General features: G+C 38.0%; 2 protein-coding genes across 3 annotated transcripts; one reads left to right on the plus strand and one right to left on the minus strand.

The window, feature by feature from the left end:
- Positions 1–950: 950 nt before the first annotated feature.
- Positions 951–16,799, minus strand: ppih (peptidylprolyl isomerase H (cyclophilin H)). Its single transcript, XM_084916951.1, has 9 exons — positions 16,590–16,799; positions 7,179–7,243; positions 7,028–7,051; positions 3,167–3,211; positions 2,703–2,745; positions 2,325–2,417; positions 2,068–2,155; positions 1,947–1,987; positions 951–1,331 (listed from the first exon to the last, which is right to left on the minus strand). The coding sequence occupies exons 1-9, from the start codon at positions 16,653–16,655 to the stop codon at positions 1,263–1,265; spliced, it is 534 nt and encodes a 177-aa protein (XP_084773077.1). The 5' UTR covers positions 16,656–16,799; the 3' UTR covers positions 951–1,262.
- LOC146363976 (uncharacterized) lies at positions 8,154–15,112 on the plus strand. Of its 2 annotated transcripts, none has more exons than XM_084916946.1 (2): positions 8,154–8,395; positions 11,748–15,112. In XM_084916946.1, exon 2 carries the CDS (start codon positions 11,786–11,788, stop codon positions 12,881–12,883), a length of 1,098 nt encoding a protein of 365 aa, XP_084773072.1. In that variant the 5' UTR covers positions 8,154–8,395; positions 11,748–11,785; the 3' UTR covers positions 12,884–15,112. The 2 variants fall into 2 exon arrangements, with proteins under 2 accessions (XP_084773072.1, XP_084773071.1); XM_084916945.1 differs by lacking the exon at positions 8,154–8,395 and adding an exon at positions 8,702–9,192.
- Positions 16,800–17,002: the final 203 nt, after the last annotated feature.

Genomic DNA, 17,002 nt, shown 5'->3' on the forward strand with positions numbered 1-17,002 from the left:
TGTTTCTGTAAATCATTTAATTATTAACCTTAAACCAAATTTTAGCAGAAATACTGACAAAGTAAGTCAGGTAATTTTCTATTTTAACTGGTTAAAGCCAGTCATCATCCTGTGTGAATTTAGAAACCCCACTTCCAGAGCAGCCGGGCCCAGACTGAGTGTAGGACAACCCCACCACAGCCTCCCCCCTTTCCATTGTCATGTTAATGCTCCACTGGCACTGTTTACGAGCACTGGCCGATGTGTGAAGAGCTTGCTGTTAATGTCTGAGCACCGTTGTCCCATACACAAAGATGGGCTTTAGCAATGACCCCAGAAAGCTTCCCAACAGAGATCCCCCTTTCAAAAAAAATGGGGGAAAAAAGCCTCCTTCCTGCCTCCATAAGAACAGCGTCTCCATCTGAAAAGCTTCTTTTATGCCAAGGGAACGATGTCCAAGGCCGAGGAGGGAGAGCATGGATGGGGGAGGGGGTCTGTGGAGGCTTAGATCTGTATAGATGGCTGAGATAGAAGAGGTAGCCATAAGTTCAGCAGACGAGTGCTTGGCACTGGAGTGCTTGCCATGGAAGATGTGTTTCACTGTAAAGTGGTCCTCTCATTTCCTCCATAACTTTGAGGTTAAGATCAATTTTTAATCAAAGGCACTATAAGGAAACAGAGCTAGTAACACTTACCAAAGCAGCTCAGATTACTCTGGGTACACAATGTTCTTTCAAAGTTTGGACACGGCTACAGTTTCTCAAACACACATTAAGTTGATAAAGTTTAATCATCAGGTAAATCTGATTATTACAGATGTGAATTATTGAATTATTATTAGAGGGACTATTTATAGTTGGCTTTCACTACTTTCTAGACTATATCCAATGGTCAGTATTGCAACATTTGACACCCTTTGACACTTAATGAAATCCTTTTGAATAATTTGATATAAAAAAAAATCTGCAGCATTTATAAAAATGTACAGAAATTTATTGATTGGAAATAATACAAAGTATGACCACCATCCAATTCTTTGTTCAATTAAAAAAAAGAAAAAAGGTACACAAACAGTCTTAATTTGGACTTGACAGAACAACAGCAATGAAGCAATGAATTTAAAACAAATGCAGTCTGAAACCAAATAAATACATCAATGTCCACTACTGGTCATTGTAGGAATCAGTGTGTTAATGTCTTCTGAAGAGTAACAAGTCACAATTAAGACATTAAAAGTATACAGAGGCTGTGTAATGTTGGCATGGTGTTTAGCACGTGTCGGCTCACATCTCTCCACACTGTGCAATGACGATGGGCAGTTTAGGCTTGTTGTTGGGCCCTGTTGGGACATTCTGTAGGAAGAAAGTGACACACGTTTAGAACAAAAATGCCACTCTAAAGCTGTAATCTAAGCACTACATCCAACTACGGTGATTTATATGGACTTGTACGAGTTACAGGTTTAATTATTTGTTACATAAACATTACGTTATAAAAGATTAAACTGTAGATGTTAGTATTAGGCTGGATACCTGCTTTAAAAAAGGTCTTGAAGCCTTAAACATCACAGATGTAAAGTGATGAGTGTTTACAAAAGTCAACATTTTATTGGGTTGTGTTCGTTTATTTCCCAAAAAAGGCATTTCAAAATTAATTTTATGTAAGAATTTATTCATTTTACTATTATTATTTGAGCATTCTGGCTCTATTAGATAGCACAACAAAAAGCAGACAGGAACGGGCAGAAAGAGAGCGGAAGAAGAGATGGGGCCTTGTGAGAATTTCTTAAATTTAAATGGTAATGCTACATTTTAGCTTAATTTTTTTTCATGGCTATTCTCCCCCTTTGAAATTTTTTAGCTTAGTGTACAATGTCTCTGTCAATTTACTCCTACCAAAAGAACCACAAATACAAATCTGTCCGTTTAAACAAATATGGTAGATTTATAGGGAAGATAAGTTCTTACCTCAATTTTTCTCATGACCAGCAAGCCATCAACCAGTTTTCCTGTAATAATTACAAGTAAGACAATTCAACTCTGACACAGACAATACAGTAAAAAAATGCAATACTGTTGATTTACTCACCAAACACAACATGTTTCCCATCTAGCCAGTCACATTTAGTGCAGGTAATGAAAAACTGACATCCATTTGTTCCTGGACCACTGTTTGCCTGTAATATGATACGATATTAAAACAGACACATTTTGGTTAGGGTGATTTACCTGAAGTGTATCCGTGGAGATTAAGCCATCCAGTAGGAGTTTAACCCAATCAACTGGTAACATTTTCAATCACTATACTGCAAGATAAAATGTAAGTAGATTTATCAAAACACGTACCATTGAAAGAAGACCGGCAGCAGAATGCTTTATTCTGAAGTTTTCATCTGCAAATGGACCTCTATAGATGCTGCAGATACCTGTTCCATCACCCTGCACAAAAGATTAATAGTACATACAGTAGTAAGTAGGGGCTCATAAAGAAAGCAATAGATTAGGAAACTTTAAATGTGTTGTAATACGCTGCATAACCACCAGAGGGGGAAACACCAATGTGGTATAAATCTTCTCAGTTCAAGTCAATAGTTACCATGGCAAGATTTAAACAACAAATTCTCAAATTCACAAAGCGTTTGTGCAAATCTTCCAGACACAGTCAAAAGACAACCATTAAACTATGGATATTTGTGTTGTCAATCCAGTGTTCCATGTACTTACATTTACAAAGTCTCCTCCCTGTATCATGAAGTCTTTGATCACCCTGCCAATGACCAATGGAAAAAGAAAATATCAATTCTGCTAAAGAAAACCTCACAAAAGTTAACAAATATATGAAAAGTATTACAGTCTAACTGTAATAGACAGCAGATTACAAATGTATGCTCTTTTCCATTTTCTGTTAGTCAGTGTACACAATCGCCACAGTAAAATTACTTAAGTTGCATGTCATTGCAAAATGTGAAGAGGCAGTGTAGCATTGCAAAAGTTTTCTAAATGACACTGTGAATCACGTAACAGATGTGCTAGTCTTGTCATCGTAGACCCTTCGTTAACACGGTACATTTCTTCTGTAACTATAGCGCAGAATATCATCTCAGCTTTGCTGCTGTAGTGTACACACTTCATAAGTCAAACACCAGAGTTTAATGTAAGCTACAGAAGTCAAGCTGCCATGTGAGTACCTGTGGAATGTGCAACCTTTGTAGCCAATAGGAACGCCATCTTTCCTAAAAAGACAGGAGTCAGTGAGAAAAGAAAATGAAGTAAGCAGTAAAATACTTTAATGTACAAACTGTGTCAACTGTCTCCTTGAAACAAAGTAGATTTGTCTATGTTTGTGATTCAGATTTTTACAGTAAATGGGCCAGCATGAAATATAGTACATCTGGAAAGTATTCACAGCACTTTCTCTTGTTCCACATTTTCTTATGATACAGCCCTATTTCAAATATTATTCTTGGAAATTCATTTAAAAAAAACAAACAAAACAAAAGTATTCGCAGCCTTTGTCATAACACTCCAAAACTGTTATGGCAAACCGGGAGACTAATCAGGTTGAAGGAAAGACGAATGCAGCATTGTACAGAGTCATCCTTAATGATAACCTGTTTCAACAGAACAGCAACCCAAAGTACAAAGCTAACATATCTCAACCCCTCATTAGGCTAGCTATCTTAACTGTCCATAGACAGGAGTGATTTCCTAACTTTTCCTCACCGGCCGCTAGCTACCTTATGGTTGTCTATCCTGAACCCGAGACTTCATCACTGATCGAGCATCATACCACTTACTTTTCAGTAAGGCGGGGGTTTTTTTTGTACAGTTTAGCACACCAGCTAACTGATTGCCTTTGTTGTAAACATCCCAGCAATCAAAGATATACACTTTTTTTCCCCTCACACCAGAGGAAGCAGAGAAACTGGGGCTCTACTCTTCGTTTGTGGCAACAAATTTTCAATTACGGACACACACACCAGGTCTCAGACCACCAGATCACATTATGAAGGGAAGAAATTGCCCCAGGCCACCAGGGCGGCAAAGCAGTTACTCATGTAACATGGGGCTTCTTCCCTGGATTTTGAGGGCACAGAGAAGCATGGCTTACTTTCACTTCCTATGATAAGTCGCAGCCCACCTCCATCCACGGCTGGCTACGGGCTCCTCCAGGAGTTCCACATTTTCATTGTGAATGAAAGGGCCTACAAAGTGGCGGCTTTAGCGGTAAGAGCACTGAAAATTACCTCCATATTAGCTGCTTACCAAGCAGAGGTCTATGTGAGGCCAATGCGACTAGGACTGACTCTAATGTGTGGGAAGAGATCACTGTGATCACAGACATTTGTCTTTGCATACAACGCTGCACAATCCAAGCCACATTTCAGGACTGTTCTGGGTTCCATAAGGCATAGATGTGAGTCGGGGAAGCAGGAGGATGAGGTCTCAATCTCCATCTTCCCAGAAAACTGAGCCGACACCACCTCCGACCCCATGACAGACCTTTGCTCAGGCAGTCACCCAGCTTCCCACTCAGTTCAAGATCCCAAAACAAGGGCTGGTAAGCCACAACTCAGACAGCAGTTCCACCGGGACAACCCGCGTAGCAGGTAAGTCAGCAGCTCAGGAAAAAGAAGAGTGTGGCCTGATATTCACCTGCCATTTTATCAAAGAGTACTCCAAGTTACTGCCTGTCTTCTGGCCTCGTGCACTCAGTTTGCTCTAGGGCAGACCAGGGTGTAACCGAAGCCCAATCTGGCCTATGTGGAATCTGGAATCTCCGTTTTCCATAATGGGACATCAAAACAAATGCTAGGAATGAGAACTTTAGGCTACTTGTGTAACCCCAGTTCTCAAAGTAACATGAGTAAGATGTCTCAATAGACAAGCCCTTCTTGCTAAGGAAAGGCAAGAAGAGGTGCTTATCCTGAATAACAGCTACGTAAGCATAAGTTACTAAAGGATAGGTGGTTCTGCCCAACGTGGGTGTTACAATTAGGGCTGGGTGATATGGCCTAAAATCCATATCACGTATAATTTGAAGCACGTGCGGTAACTATATATATCGCGATATATTATTTTCTTCTGTATAACGTATTTTCAACACTATAAGGCACACTTAAAATCCTTTAATTTTCTCAAAAATCGAGAGAGTGCCTTATGTAGGAATTCTGGTTGTGCTTACTGACCTCGAACCGATTTGGGCGTGCAGAAATCTGTTAAAAAATGTTTTAGTACAACTTTGGTAAGCCGCACTGCTTAATGGATTGTCAGAGCATTACGGCTGCCGTAGTGAGGAGCTTCGCGTAGTAATCTGGGTCCAAAACGCCATCGGTTCAGGTCCCAAAGTCAAACGAACACAGAGTTAAAAACGGTCTAAATTCTTTCATCTTTAATAAAATCATCAGCGTTGCTGCTTTATCAGGTGTAACAATTAAGTTTAACATCCAGGCATCCATGAAAACAGAATTTATTAAATTTAACGGAGTTAGAAGTTAACAGGAAGTTATCTCGCTAGTTTCCACCTAAACATTTCATACCATGTTCTGACAGAAATTTCTGAAACTAATTAAAACGTACAGCTCTGCTACCACTTCCAACATAAATGAAGACAGAAAACTAAACAGCAGTGGCGTTTGCAGGGTTACTGAAGTTGAACTACCTGGTATATAATGTTGTGCTACGTGATTGCTAGCGACACAGCTATGTTAGCATAACATTAGCACAGTGAAGCTGGAGGATGAACGCCAAACGTTTTTTCCACTCGATAAAAGTTAACGTGAAGGATTCTGGTGGTTAGGGACAAATGCAATCGCATAGCAGGATGCTATAAACTTCAGTCAGGAGAACAACTGAGATTTTTCATCCACAATACAAGGTTAGTTATTAATATACCGCAACAACATGGGAATAGAGCAGCTGCGAGAGAATTCAACATTAAGGAATCAATGTTACGGAAGTGGAGGAAGCGCAGTTTTTGGCTTTCCCCATATTTAAAAAGTGCTTCATCTCTTTGCTATGACTGTCGCCCAGCATAATTTGCAGACGACAATGGTTGTAGCCGCTGCGATGCTTTCGACCAAAACAGGCGCAGCTTGATGACATCATCAACATGCGCTATCGCGGTAGAGCGGTACAGTCAAAATCTCTATCATTGGCCAAATTTATATCGTTTCTATCGTATATCGTTTATATCGCCCACCCCTAGTTACAATCACCAGCCAATCAAGATTAGTGGAATGAGATAAATGCTCATCTCATTGTGAGACATCTCACCCATGCTATTCTGGGAACTGGGGTTATGCAAGTAACCCAAAGTTTTCTGCAGCAGGAAACACTGCATCAAAGCACAGGACACACCTCAGTTCTGATAATGTTGATATACGCTTTTTTCTTCCTTCAGTCACCAGATACTTACTCCTTCTCTAGTACACTTACCATGCAGGCACACATTTCAGCCCGAAAATACAGTGGAATTTGTAAAATGCAAACCAATGAGCACCCCAAAAAGTTAATTCTGTTCATCTTGACGTAGCAATGTCAGTGGGAGAAGCGTTTCTCAATTTGCATATTAATGATCAAGAAACTGACCTCACAGCCCATTGTTCATTCAGTGGGCTAGTTTCAGTCATTGTGCAAAGGTACTGTTTATATGGTTGGGGAAACCTGCAGTCAGCTTAGACTGAAGAAGTCACTTGAATGAGTGACGAAACAGTTCTCCCACTGAAAAAGTTACGTCTAGATGAACAGAATCAGCTTTTTGGGATTTACTTAAACGGATGATTGAGCATGCATCAAGGCAAACGAATGAGTGGTTCAGTTCGCAAAACCTTTGCTTTTCTCTTAAGAATATTATGCTCATTATTAAGACAAAAGTATTTCTTATGTGATTACTCGATAATTGATGGAGTACTTGATCACTAAAATAATCAATAACTGCAGCCCTGCTAACAAGTGCTTTCAAGAAGAGCATGCAAATGTTATGTCAATAACTGTACAGATTGGTGATGTGGTATTTGCAAATATGCATCCACCACACATTGCCTTACCTGAACTCTCCAGTACAGAACTGCCTGTAAGAGATTATGAAACTGTTAAAGTTTGATTTCTGTTAACACATACTGTATATCAAACAACAACAAAGAAGATTATATCATATAAGGCTGTGAGCAGTCTGTGATTGTGTGACTTGTTCTCTACCGGAAGTTCTCAGCTGTCTTTGGAACCACATCAGCAAAGAGCTCAAACTTCATCCGTCCAACATCCTGTCAAACAGTAAAGAAAAGTTAACAATAATTGACCAACAGAATTATCAAAGTTCTCGCAAACTTTTTTTTTAAAAACAAAAACAAGACAATAAGTTTGATGGGGTGGTCCCAATTGTCATGAAAACACAACAAAATGTCAGTGCTTGGGAGGAAGAGAAGAGCAGACACATGGACAAATTTCAACTTTTATACTGTATATTTTAGTCAACTGAATTTGAGTTTATAATTAGTCTACTAAAATCTTATGACATTTAGGCAACAAAAACCAGACAAAAACAAAGAATTTAGATGTTTAATTTAATGACTTAAACTAAATAATGTTTTAGTCAAAAGAATATACAAAACTACATCTAAATTTCATGTCAAAATCAACACTGCAGTAAAGAAAACTACAGGTTAACCAACCAAAGGGTAACCACACAAAAGAATATACCTCGCGGAGATTTGGCACCAGAACACAGAAACAGGTTATTCTTGTCTAAATGATAATGTAACCTGGACTAGCCAGTTACACTCACTAACACCCTTTCAGAGGGAGCTGCAGTTACACTTTCTACCTTCTACTTCTGGCTTTTAATTTGTGTCGACTTCGCTGAACACTTTACATATTCGGCGAAGTTGAACATAGCTACTGTTGTTTAAACAACACAAGCTCTGCTGTGTCTCAGTTTTGATGTCATGCAGGTGTGACAATAGAAATAATGAGATGCTACAATCTTGATGCAAAATGTCACTGGACTATAAATCATCTTAGCCTTGTATTTACATATATACATGTAAATGAGTGTGGCCATCTCTCCGCCCAGCTCTCTGATACTGTTGAATTCATGTAAGTGGCCCACTGTTACAACAATGTGTGCAAGTCTGTGTGAGAGAACAGTCTAACATTTGGAGTACAAGGAGCGGTTTGTCCTCATGACATCACTGCACAACTCGTCCTCCACTCCATGTGGACAAACCACAGTGGCCTCTGGATGTCCTGTGCTTGCCAGATAAAAGAGATAAAACAGTATGCTTAAGGTTTCCAGACAAAGAAATGAAATCAGAAATTGTGTTGATAAAGAACAAACAAGCACAGCACATTTTATCTGGTAAGGGTTTTCCCTTGTTGGAGTCTGGTTTCCCCTGACGTTTTGTACCCAACAATAGGTAAGACAGCTTTTAACTTTCTTTCTTAACAGTGGACTACTTTTGTTGTCATCCTATTACTAGGGTATCAACTTTCCAAGATTATTTCCATTTCAAGGGATTTATGCTACTTGGAAAAACAGGGTCTCAAGTGCACCGACTTAGACATAAGGCCAAGGCTTTAACTAACAAACAATGTTGAAATTTTCCAATCCACAGCGAGCAAATTCACCACACCTATATTAACTGATCAGGAGGAGTAAAAGAAAAATAATAACAACAATACAAAAACTGAGAACAAAACCACACAGCAAACTAATCAAGCCAAACCCAAGGCTACAGTGTTGACATAGTCCACATATCAACTTTGCAACAGGAATAATCACCAGTCTATTGTGGTCAAAGACAGATGAGTTGACATTTCTGTGAACCGGCCATTCACTGGATCTTGATTCCCAAGAAACGAGTGTAACTTGATATACATGAGGTGTAGGCAAACAAAATAATTTAAACGGAGCAGTTTCAAACACACATTGTGAGCATTCACTGGTTGTCGTGGCTGCAGGACATGCAAATTGATGCACCAGGAAGTCGTCACTTCCATGATACATGTGGGAGGGAAAACAAGCCGAGTTCTTGGAAAAAAAAAATAGAAGGTGTGCCTCATCAGGTGTGTGCATCAACAATGGGGAAGCAGGATCATGAAGAGTTGCCTACCTGCTCATAACAGTCAGGTCAGAAGCAGGACTTACATTACTGAACAAGAGTTATCCACCTCTGCTGAAGCTTACGGGACTAATACAACACAGCATAGAAAGGTAAATTCAGAGCCATTTATTATTTCGTTCTCATGACAAACACAGGATTGTTCAATGGCAGAACATGATTTAAATCTAAAGGAACATAAAGTTTATGTGTGTGCTGTATTGTGCAGAAGTGATTCTGCGGTGGCAAACTGATTGGTCAGTTTGAATACAACACTTTAGCATGTCTTAAAATTACAATAAAAGGAGTTTACCATACCAAAATAACAACTGATGCTTATTTTCATTAGCAATTTCCCACTTTCTTAGGTGTGTAGGTACATACAAGATAAGCAGACTGGTCATGTTAATCAATGAGGCCCTTACAATTTTTTCTGGGATGCACATCAAGCACTGTGAGAGAAACTGAGAATTTTTGCATTTGTTCATTTTTAACACTGCTTGGTATCTCATTTCCTCTTTTAATCTAATATTTTAATATTAATAATTTACCAGTGCATCAAACGGATACACCCCAATTTATTTTCAGGGTGTATGGTTTGTAATCATCTCAGTCTTAGCGACCTGTAAGCAGGGTAACACAGCTTTTAGGCTACGACTACACCAAATTTGATAATGATACATATCTATAGTACTACATGAATGCATTTTGCCAGTCCACTGTGACCCCTTAACTGTTCAGACTTTACAAGTGCGGTGCATACTGTAATTATCAGGAGAACGTTTTCTAAAATGAAATTAAATGTAAACAAGAAAAGACATTTTATAACTTGCATATCTTTATAGTTGAATGAACTTAAGATTCATACAATGTATATGTATTTCCTTTGGTGGAGTCTTAAAGCAGACCTCTAAAATACCCTCTTCATATAATGATCAAAGTTTAGAAATACAACGATAATCTGAATAGGGGCAGGAGCAAAGGTATTCAATAAAATAGATCTGCAACAATTTACTCAGTAACTCAATTATAAAATATCCTGAAGGCAATATTTTTTAATATGTTTTACAATTAATTATTAACATCTACACCAGGAGATCATCTGTAGCAGGAAAGATTGCAGCTACTGATTATTCTATCTATTATTCCTTCAATTAACCCTTTCATGCATAGTGGTCACTACAGTGGACAGCTACTCAAAGGCTGTTTTATTGTGTTTGTGTCAGTGTTGATGGTATACTTGCACATAAACCACTACATTGGACACTGATGTGTCACTCCATACCTTGCCACCCACAGGTTGTTTAATATTACTATAGATGCATGGCATGTTTCATTGTAATTATCGTTATTTAACCCTGTCATGCATGAATTATGACAACCTAAATCAGGATTTTTTTCTCAAGTATTTTTATTCATCTTTTCAAACTTGGTAAACTTGGTGTGTGTCTGGGTTTTTGTGCATGTGTGCACATTAACCTATGTTTCAGCGATCTAATGAATATGCATGACTGCAATGAAGATAAACAAGTTTATCGACATTCTCAGAACTGAGGCGTGCCCTGTGCTTCAATGCAACTCTTCCTCCTGTACAAAACTGAAGTTTTGATGCTATAGATGTTAATAATTAACAATAATATTTCAGTGTCCAACCTAGCAGCACTGGGTCAGTGGCTCAGTGTGTTACATATTTATATTAGTATAATCCAGAAAAATAATCCTACTAAAACCGTGAAATAAATATGGTCCAACTCCACGCCCTTTAGACTCACACTGGTTGTTGCAGGTATTGCTGCCATATAAAGTAGAACAGCTGCCAAAAGCCTTCAGCAAGCTTTTTGGTTTAAAGATTATATTAAACTAACTTTACAGTTCATCTCCGTATTTTATTTTATGTTCTGTAGCTCTACTGTAGATTTTAACTGAAGAAAGCAGCAAATGGGAGTGGCGAAGTTCGCTTTTATTCATGTTGAAACTTGTTTATCGGGTGGTTTCAGAAAAGAGTCCCACCAGCTTTTTCCTAGTAAAGGTGTAATGGTGATTACAGGAACAAGCGCTGCTGTTTTGCAAGGCAGAAAAATGTTTTCTTTCATTCCACGTGAGCTCACCGTCTCGCTAACGACCGCAACTCTTTGCGTTAAACTATGACAGCATTGTCATCATTTCTGCTGTTGTGCTATCTAGGGGCAACATGGGCTTAAGACAGTAACTTTGCTGGTTAGTAAAAGGCAGACATCACAGCCCCCCCCTGCCAAATACCAAGTGTGTGGTTTAGGTTGTGATAAATAAGTAAAAATACAATGGCATGAAAAAAAAAATGTTTTTCCTTTTTTGTTAACTATCATGTTATTTTATTTTTATATTTATCTTTTATTATATTTTCTCCCCGTTTCTGTTAAATCAAATCAAAGTAGTGTTTTTTTCTCTTGTGAATATTTACTATTGTTCATTAATAAAGGCAAAAGTACTTCTTATCAGATGACTTGATTAATTGATAGAATACTCAATAACTACAATAATCAATAGCTGTAGCCCTAGAACAAAAGCCCTAGAAGAGTCAGAAAATAGGTGGTTTCTCACCTTGCACTCACAGCTAAAAGCTCTTTTGTGGTTTTTTCTCCCGTATAAGCTTTCATCATGTCTATACAATTTCTGCTGTCTTTCACAGAATTTCCTGGAACATCTGAACACTGCAGTCCAAGTCAAATGCTGCCAGAGTTGCCATCTTTGTTTGACACAAGCCACACTTTCAGAATGATGGCCATTATACATGAATGGGAGGGCATGTCTGCCAGTCACACAGACAACACTGGAAAGTATGTTTCACTTTTACTTTCCAAAGCAGGCCTGGAAACAGTGATCTTTTATTTATGGTGTCAAAAACGGTACACCATCTTTATGAGTGTGTGCAGCCTGTCCATCATACTGGCTGACTGGGTGATGACCATTTTAATGGCAGCTGTGTGGTTACTGGGTCCTGTCCACTCATTTACACCCTGCCTCATTTTGACTAATGCCTCAGCAACATATGCAGCATTACCACTGCCCATGATATGCCTGAGTTTAATGGACTACCTTTTAAGAGACAAAGCTCTTAGCAACGGCAGAGCCTTCTTAAAAACCCTCGTAAATATACTCCTGACACTTCTCATGTGGCTGCTAGCTTTTATGTACTCTTTTAGCCATGCTGATGCTAAACTGATGGATATGAGTTGCGGCAAAAGGTTGAAGAAAGCTCTGGTGTGTGAAGTGGAGGAGTCAAAACTGGTGATCAACTTCATTGCTGGGATTTTCACTGCAATCCTTTTAGCACTGCTACCATTTTGCTCACATATTCCCCAGTGGGTACGAGATGCTGACAAGTTCTGTGAAGCAGAGGAAGAACAAGAGAAGGTGGGGAACAACTTGCTACTCACTTCAACCCTCTGCCCAGAGACAAAAGGTGATGAAAAGCGTTACCTGACACATACAATCCACCATCGACCGCCTCTCTGGATCAGTCTAATACTGGGCTTTGCCACATTCTGGATGCCTTTTCTTGCTGTGTCTCTGGCCTGTTTGGTTTTTGGCCTTGGAGTACCTGCATACATCTCTGTTAACCTGTTGTGGCTGGAATGCACCAACAGTTTACTGCTGGGTGTGCTATTCTGGGTAAAGAGCAAGACTCTAGGGCCACACACCAATTTACCAGAAAATCTGTGCTCATGGCACATTTACTGGCATATAAGCACAGAAATGCAACCCGAGCTGATGGTTCCTGAGCTCAACCCATCAAAAGAGAAGAGAAATACTTACAATGTGTAAGAAAAAACCTGAAAGTAACAGACATCACAAGCCTAGATGGAAAGTCAAACTCATTGTACAATGTGGGCCACATACAGCAGACTTTGATGCTAAGTGCATCGAATTCCTATGCATGGGACAAGTTTTTCTATATGATAAAGAAATATTGCTGTAGTAAATAAAAGAAATCTGTCAACACAGCTGGACTTAAAGTGTAAGAAATGTATAACATTACAGAAAAGGTTTTGGCAGCTCATTGGTCAGACTGTCCTGTAATTATAAACAGAGTTTATGTTAATTCAAAGAAAATGTCATTTTTACCCCCGTCTAGGTTTTTGATAATGTTTGTATGTGTAAGCATCATTCTGTCTTTAAACACACTGGCTGAAAAAAGCTTTGAATAACAAACTTTGTAGGGGTCTAGAACGAGGTCCTATTAACAATCTATTCAAATCTGACTTATATCCACCAAGCTATTCAAGGTCAGCTTAATGTTTTATTGGTCAAAAATTGCCAAACAGACTTATAACTTAGAAACTATGACTGTTAAAGTCGTGATGTGTATTGCAAACATATACAAACAACAAAAAAGGTTAAAACTAACTCACATTTGACCTCTGACATCATCTTTAAGGTAAATAGATTCATCTGAAGGTCAAAGTGCTAAAGGCCGTTTTAAAATATCTTACAGCCACTGTTTGCACTGCCAGCATAAGCGATATAGGTTACCAGAAGTTTATATTATATTTACTATACTATGTTTTGAAGCAAGTACTTTAAGAATTAAAAAAAAAAAAGAATAAAAAAATAAATAATAATATAATACACAAAATACAATACTATTCTAATAAAAGTAAATACTGCTCAGAGTGTGAGCTGCCTTGGTGACGGTTTCCACGCTGAGTGCTTCTTGGTTTATTGGTGTTTTTTTGGTTTTTGTATTTGGATTTTTTTGTTTCTTTTTTATTTTATGTAACCATGGCCCCTTCGTAATAGTTGTTGTAATTGTAATTTTTTTTCTTCTTTATCTATTAGTAAATTGGTGTAGTATGAATGGCAATTCACCCCTGGTCTACACTACAAGAAACGTGATGTGATGAGCCACTAAGAAAGTTTCACCTGTGTCAATGCTGCAGTAAATGTCTACTCTACTCTAAGTTACACACCTGATGCTATGACTGAATGATTGATTCAAATTTATTCCTTCTTCTGTTAGAATCAGGTAGCATCATAAAATTTTATTTTACAATACCTTCTTTTTCCTCTTACCACTCCTACTGCTTGACTGTTTTGTACAAATCAAAAAGGTACAAAGTTTCTTCTGGATATTCATGAACATCATTAAATATGATCAGAAGCTACAATGGATGTAATCTTTTTTTCCATCATATGTTATTTCCAAGTTGGAGAATAAACTTGACTTAAAACTAAGCTTTTAATCCGACACTGACGCCATCTGCTGACGAAGCTGAGATAACACAACTGAACGCACTGCAGCACCAACACTGACCTCACATTGGCATTTTGTAATTGGCTGTAACTAAAATACATCTTTTCTTTACTTAACCATATCATAATAATAAGGCTGTTTATTATGAGTAAAGGGGTCTCATGAAGACTTTTTTCTTTTGTTGTAATTATTTTAGATGACAGATGTGTCCTGAAAACTACAATATGCTGGTACACGTAGTTCAAACTTCATACCACCACCATTCTATGTAAAAACAGTCACTACTAGCACTACTGACATTCTCCTTTCTTAGGCTAACATATTTTTTTTCTCAAAGTCTTAAGCAAACCTAAATATGGAACAATCTTCAACTAGAAAATTCAGGAAAATGAATTAAAAAAAGAGGACTTAACATGTTAACATAATATGGTACTTAGAGTCTGTATATTATTTTAATGCTTTCAAAGGCAAGTTATGATAATAGGTGTTCATTTTTAATGTTAAAGGGAACTTCTGTCACTTTCATTAAAAAAAGAAAAAAAATATGACTAATCAATGAGAGAGTCTGAGACAATGAACCATCATTAACCAAAATGAAAAATTAAAGATAAACATAGAAAATAATTCTTGGTCTCTCTGTTTTAAATAGCTTTTGTCTTTTTATCTTTTCTCTAATTTCTTTTTACATTGTTCCTGCTTCATTATGCAACTGGGGGCGGTGTCTTTAAAGGAGCTCATGGGATCAAATTTCCACCTATTAGTTATTAAGGGGCAGGCTCATAAAGCACCACAGAAAAAAGCTAAAAATAATATTGACTTTCAGGACTATTTACTTCTTTTTAAAACTCTAAAAATATATTAAATAAATCTGTCTAAAAATATATTAATACATAATGTAATCTTGAATGGCAATGCCAATAACACTTGATGCAGAAAGAAGTAAAATACATATTAATTTATAAATACTTGTATTTCAATACACACACTCGCATACATATATAAACTTTGCACAAACAATATTTGTGATTGGTCAATTACTTCTTTGTTGTAATGATTTTTTTGGCACTAAATCTTAAACTGTCAGAAATCCTGTTTATTTGCCCTTAAATGGTGCCACATCTATAAGGAAAATGCTTTTGTGGGTTGAGCAGCAGGTAGAGTATGTCTTCTTTTTCAATGCCAAACAGCTTATTCTGCTATTGATTCTAGTTTTGATTCTCAGGTAAAGGAGGTGCTGGCACTCAGGTGCCATGGGCAAATGATTAGAAGCACCCATAAGCAAGAACAGTGATCAGATGTTGTCTTTTCCAAGCATGCTGTGTTTGACTGCTCTAGATATGGCAACTTCAAGATGGCGTTCTGCAAAACAAGCAATACTTGGAGTGAGCCCTAGCCCCCTACCATCTCCAAGTTGAAGGCCAAGATCCGTATAATGGGGGATGACAGAGACGGTGGCGAAGTGTGCATCTGAGGGCAACAAGACCACACGAAGACCGTTTCCTTACCTGTCACCATAGCATAACAGTATGTGACCACCATGAGGTGGAGGTGCCAGGTTGGTGTGGCTGTGTATGGGTCTTCCACATGCTACTGAGGCTGCTGTTTGTTCAATGAATAAATTGTTAAATTGCCAGGATGTATTGATTCTTCAGATTTTAATCATCCAATCTGATAAATGACACTAAATAAAAGTGAAACGCAAATAAGATATTTGGCATTGGAAAAGATTTTAATGGGCACAACCCACATACAAAATTCTCTTTCTCAAATCACAAATGTGGTACCATTTAAGTGAAAATAAATAGGCCAAGAAGCATTGTTACAGGATAATCCCCAAGTTTATATACACACCAAGTCTATATAAGTGTGCGTGTCAGAGACATATCTAAAGTTTTCAAAAAGTCATTTTTCCAAATGCAGCTTTTTCCACGGTGTCAATAGATGAATAACAGTCACATAACAAATTTATCGTACCATACTGATATGCATTTAGTTGCGAGGGTTATTCTTTTGAACAACATCGGGATATCTTCGATTTAAAGTCAACGTGCTTTCTCTGTCCGCGTCAACATTAGTTCAACAAACTCACCCGTATTTAATGAAAAGGATTATAAAGGTTTTGCCAGCCTTATTGTATATAATGTACATCAGGTGTGTATGTTTTACAACAAGGTCGTTTAACAGGGTTTAACCAGACTATGAACTTTATTGTTGCCACTGATGTGACGCGGTAACGTTGCCCGGTTAGCTTCAAAGTGTCTTTATGATGCTACTCACCTGCCCTCCAATGGTAATGTCGAAGAACACAACCGGGTTGTTGGGGTTTGAGGCTTGAATCGACATTGTCGTGATTTACCCGCTTTCTGAGACAACAAAATGCAACGTTTGGCTATTTACACAGCAATAATTTGAACCACGATCTGCGCTGTCGGAACTACGGCGTCTCGCGAGAGACGTGCTACAGATCCCTTCTGCGGACAAAAGACTTTCGTCACCAAAAGCGCGATTGTACGGAAATAAATGATCATGGCGACATGCCTACTGATAGCAGCGTAACAAATGAACAGTTTAAAAAAAAATTTTTAAAAAAGGCTGAATTTGTCTTTACTTCTACCTAAAAAACTGTCAACGAAATTACTGCATTTAGTACTATTTAGTAGTCCTTTCCATATCAAATTCATTAAGTGTGT

This window comes from Perissodus microlepis, chromosome 20 (genome assembly GCF_051167445.1).
Source record: "Perissodus microlepis isolate ML-2025 ecotype Zambia chromosome 20, ASM5116744v1, whole genome shotgun sequence".
Classification (NCBI taxonomy): Eukaryota; Metazoa; Chordata; class Actinopteri; order Cichliformes; family Cichlidae; genus Perissodus; species Perissodus microlepis.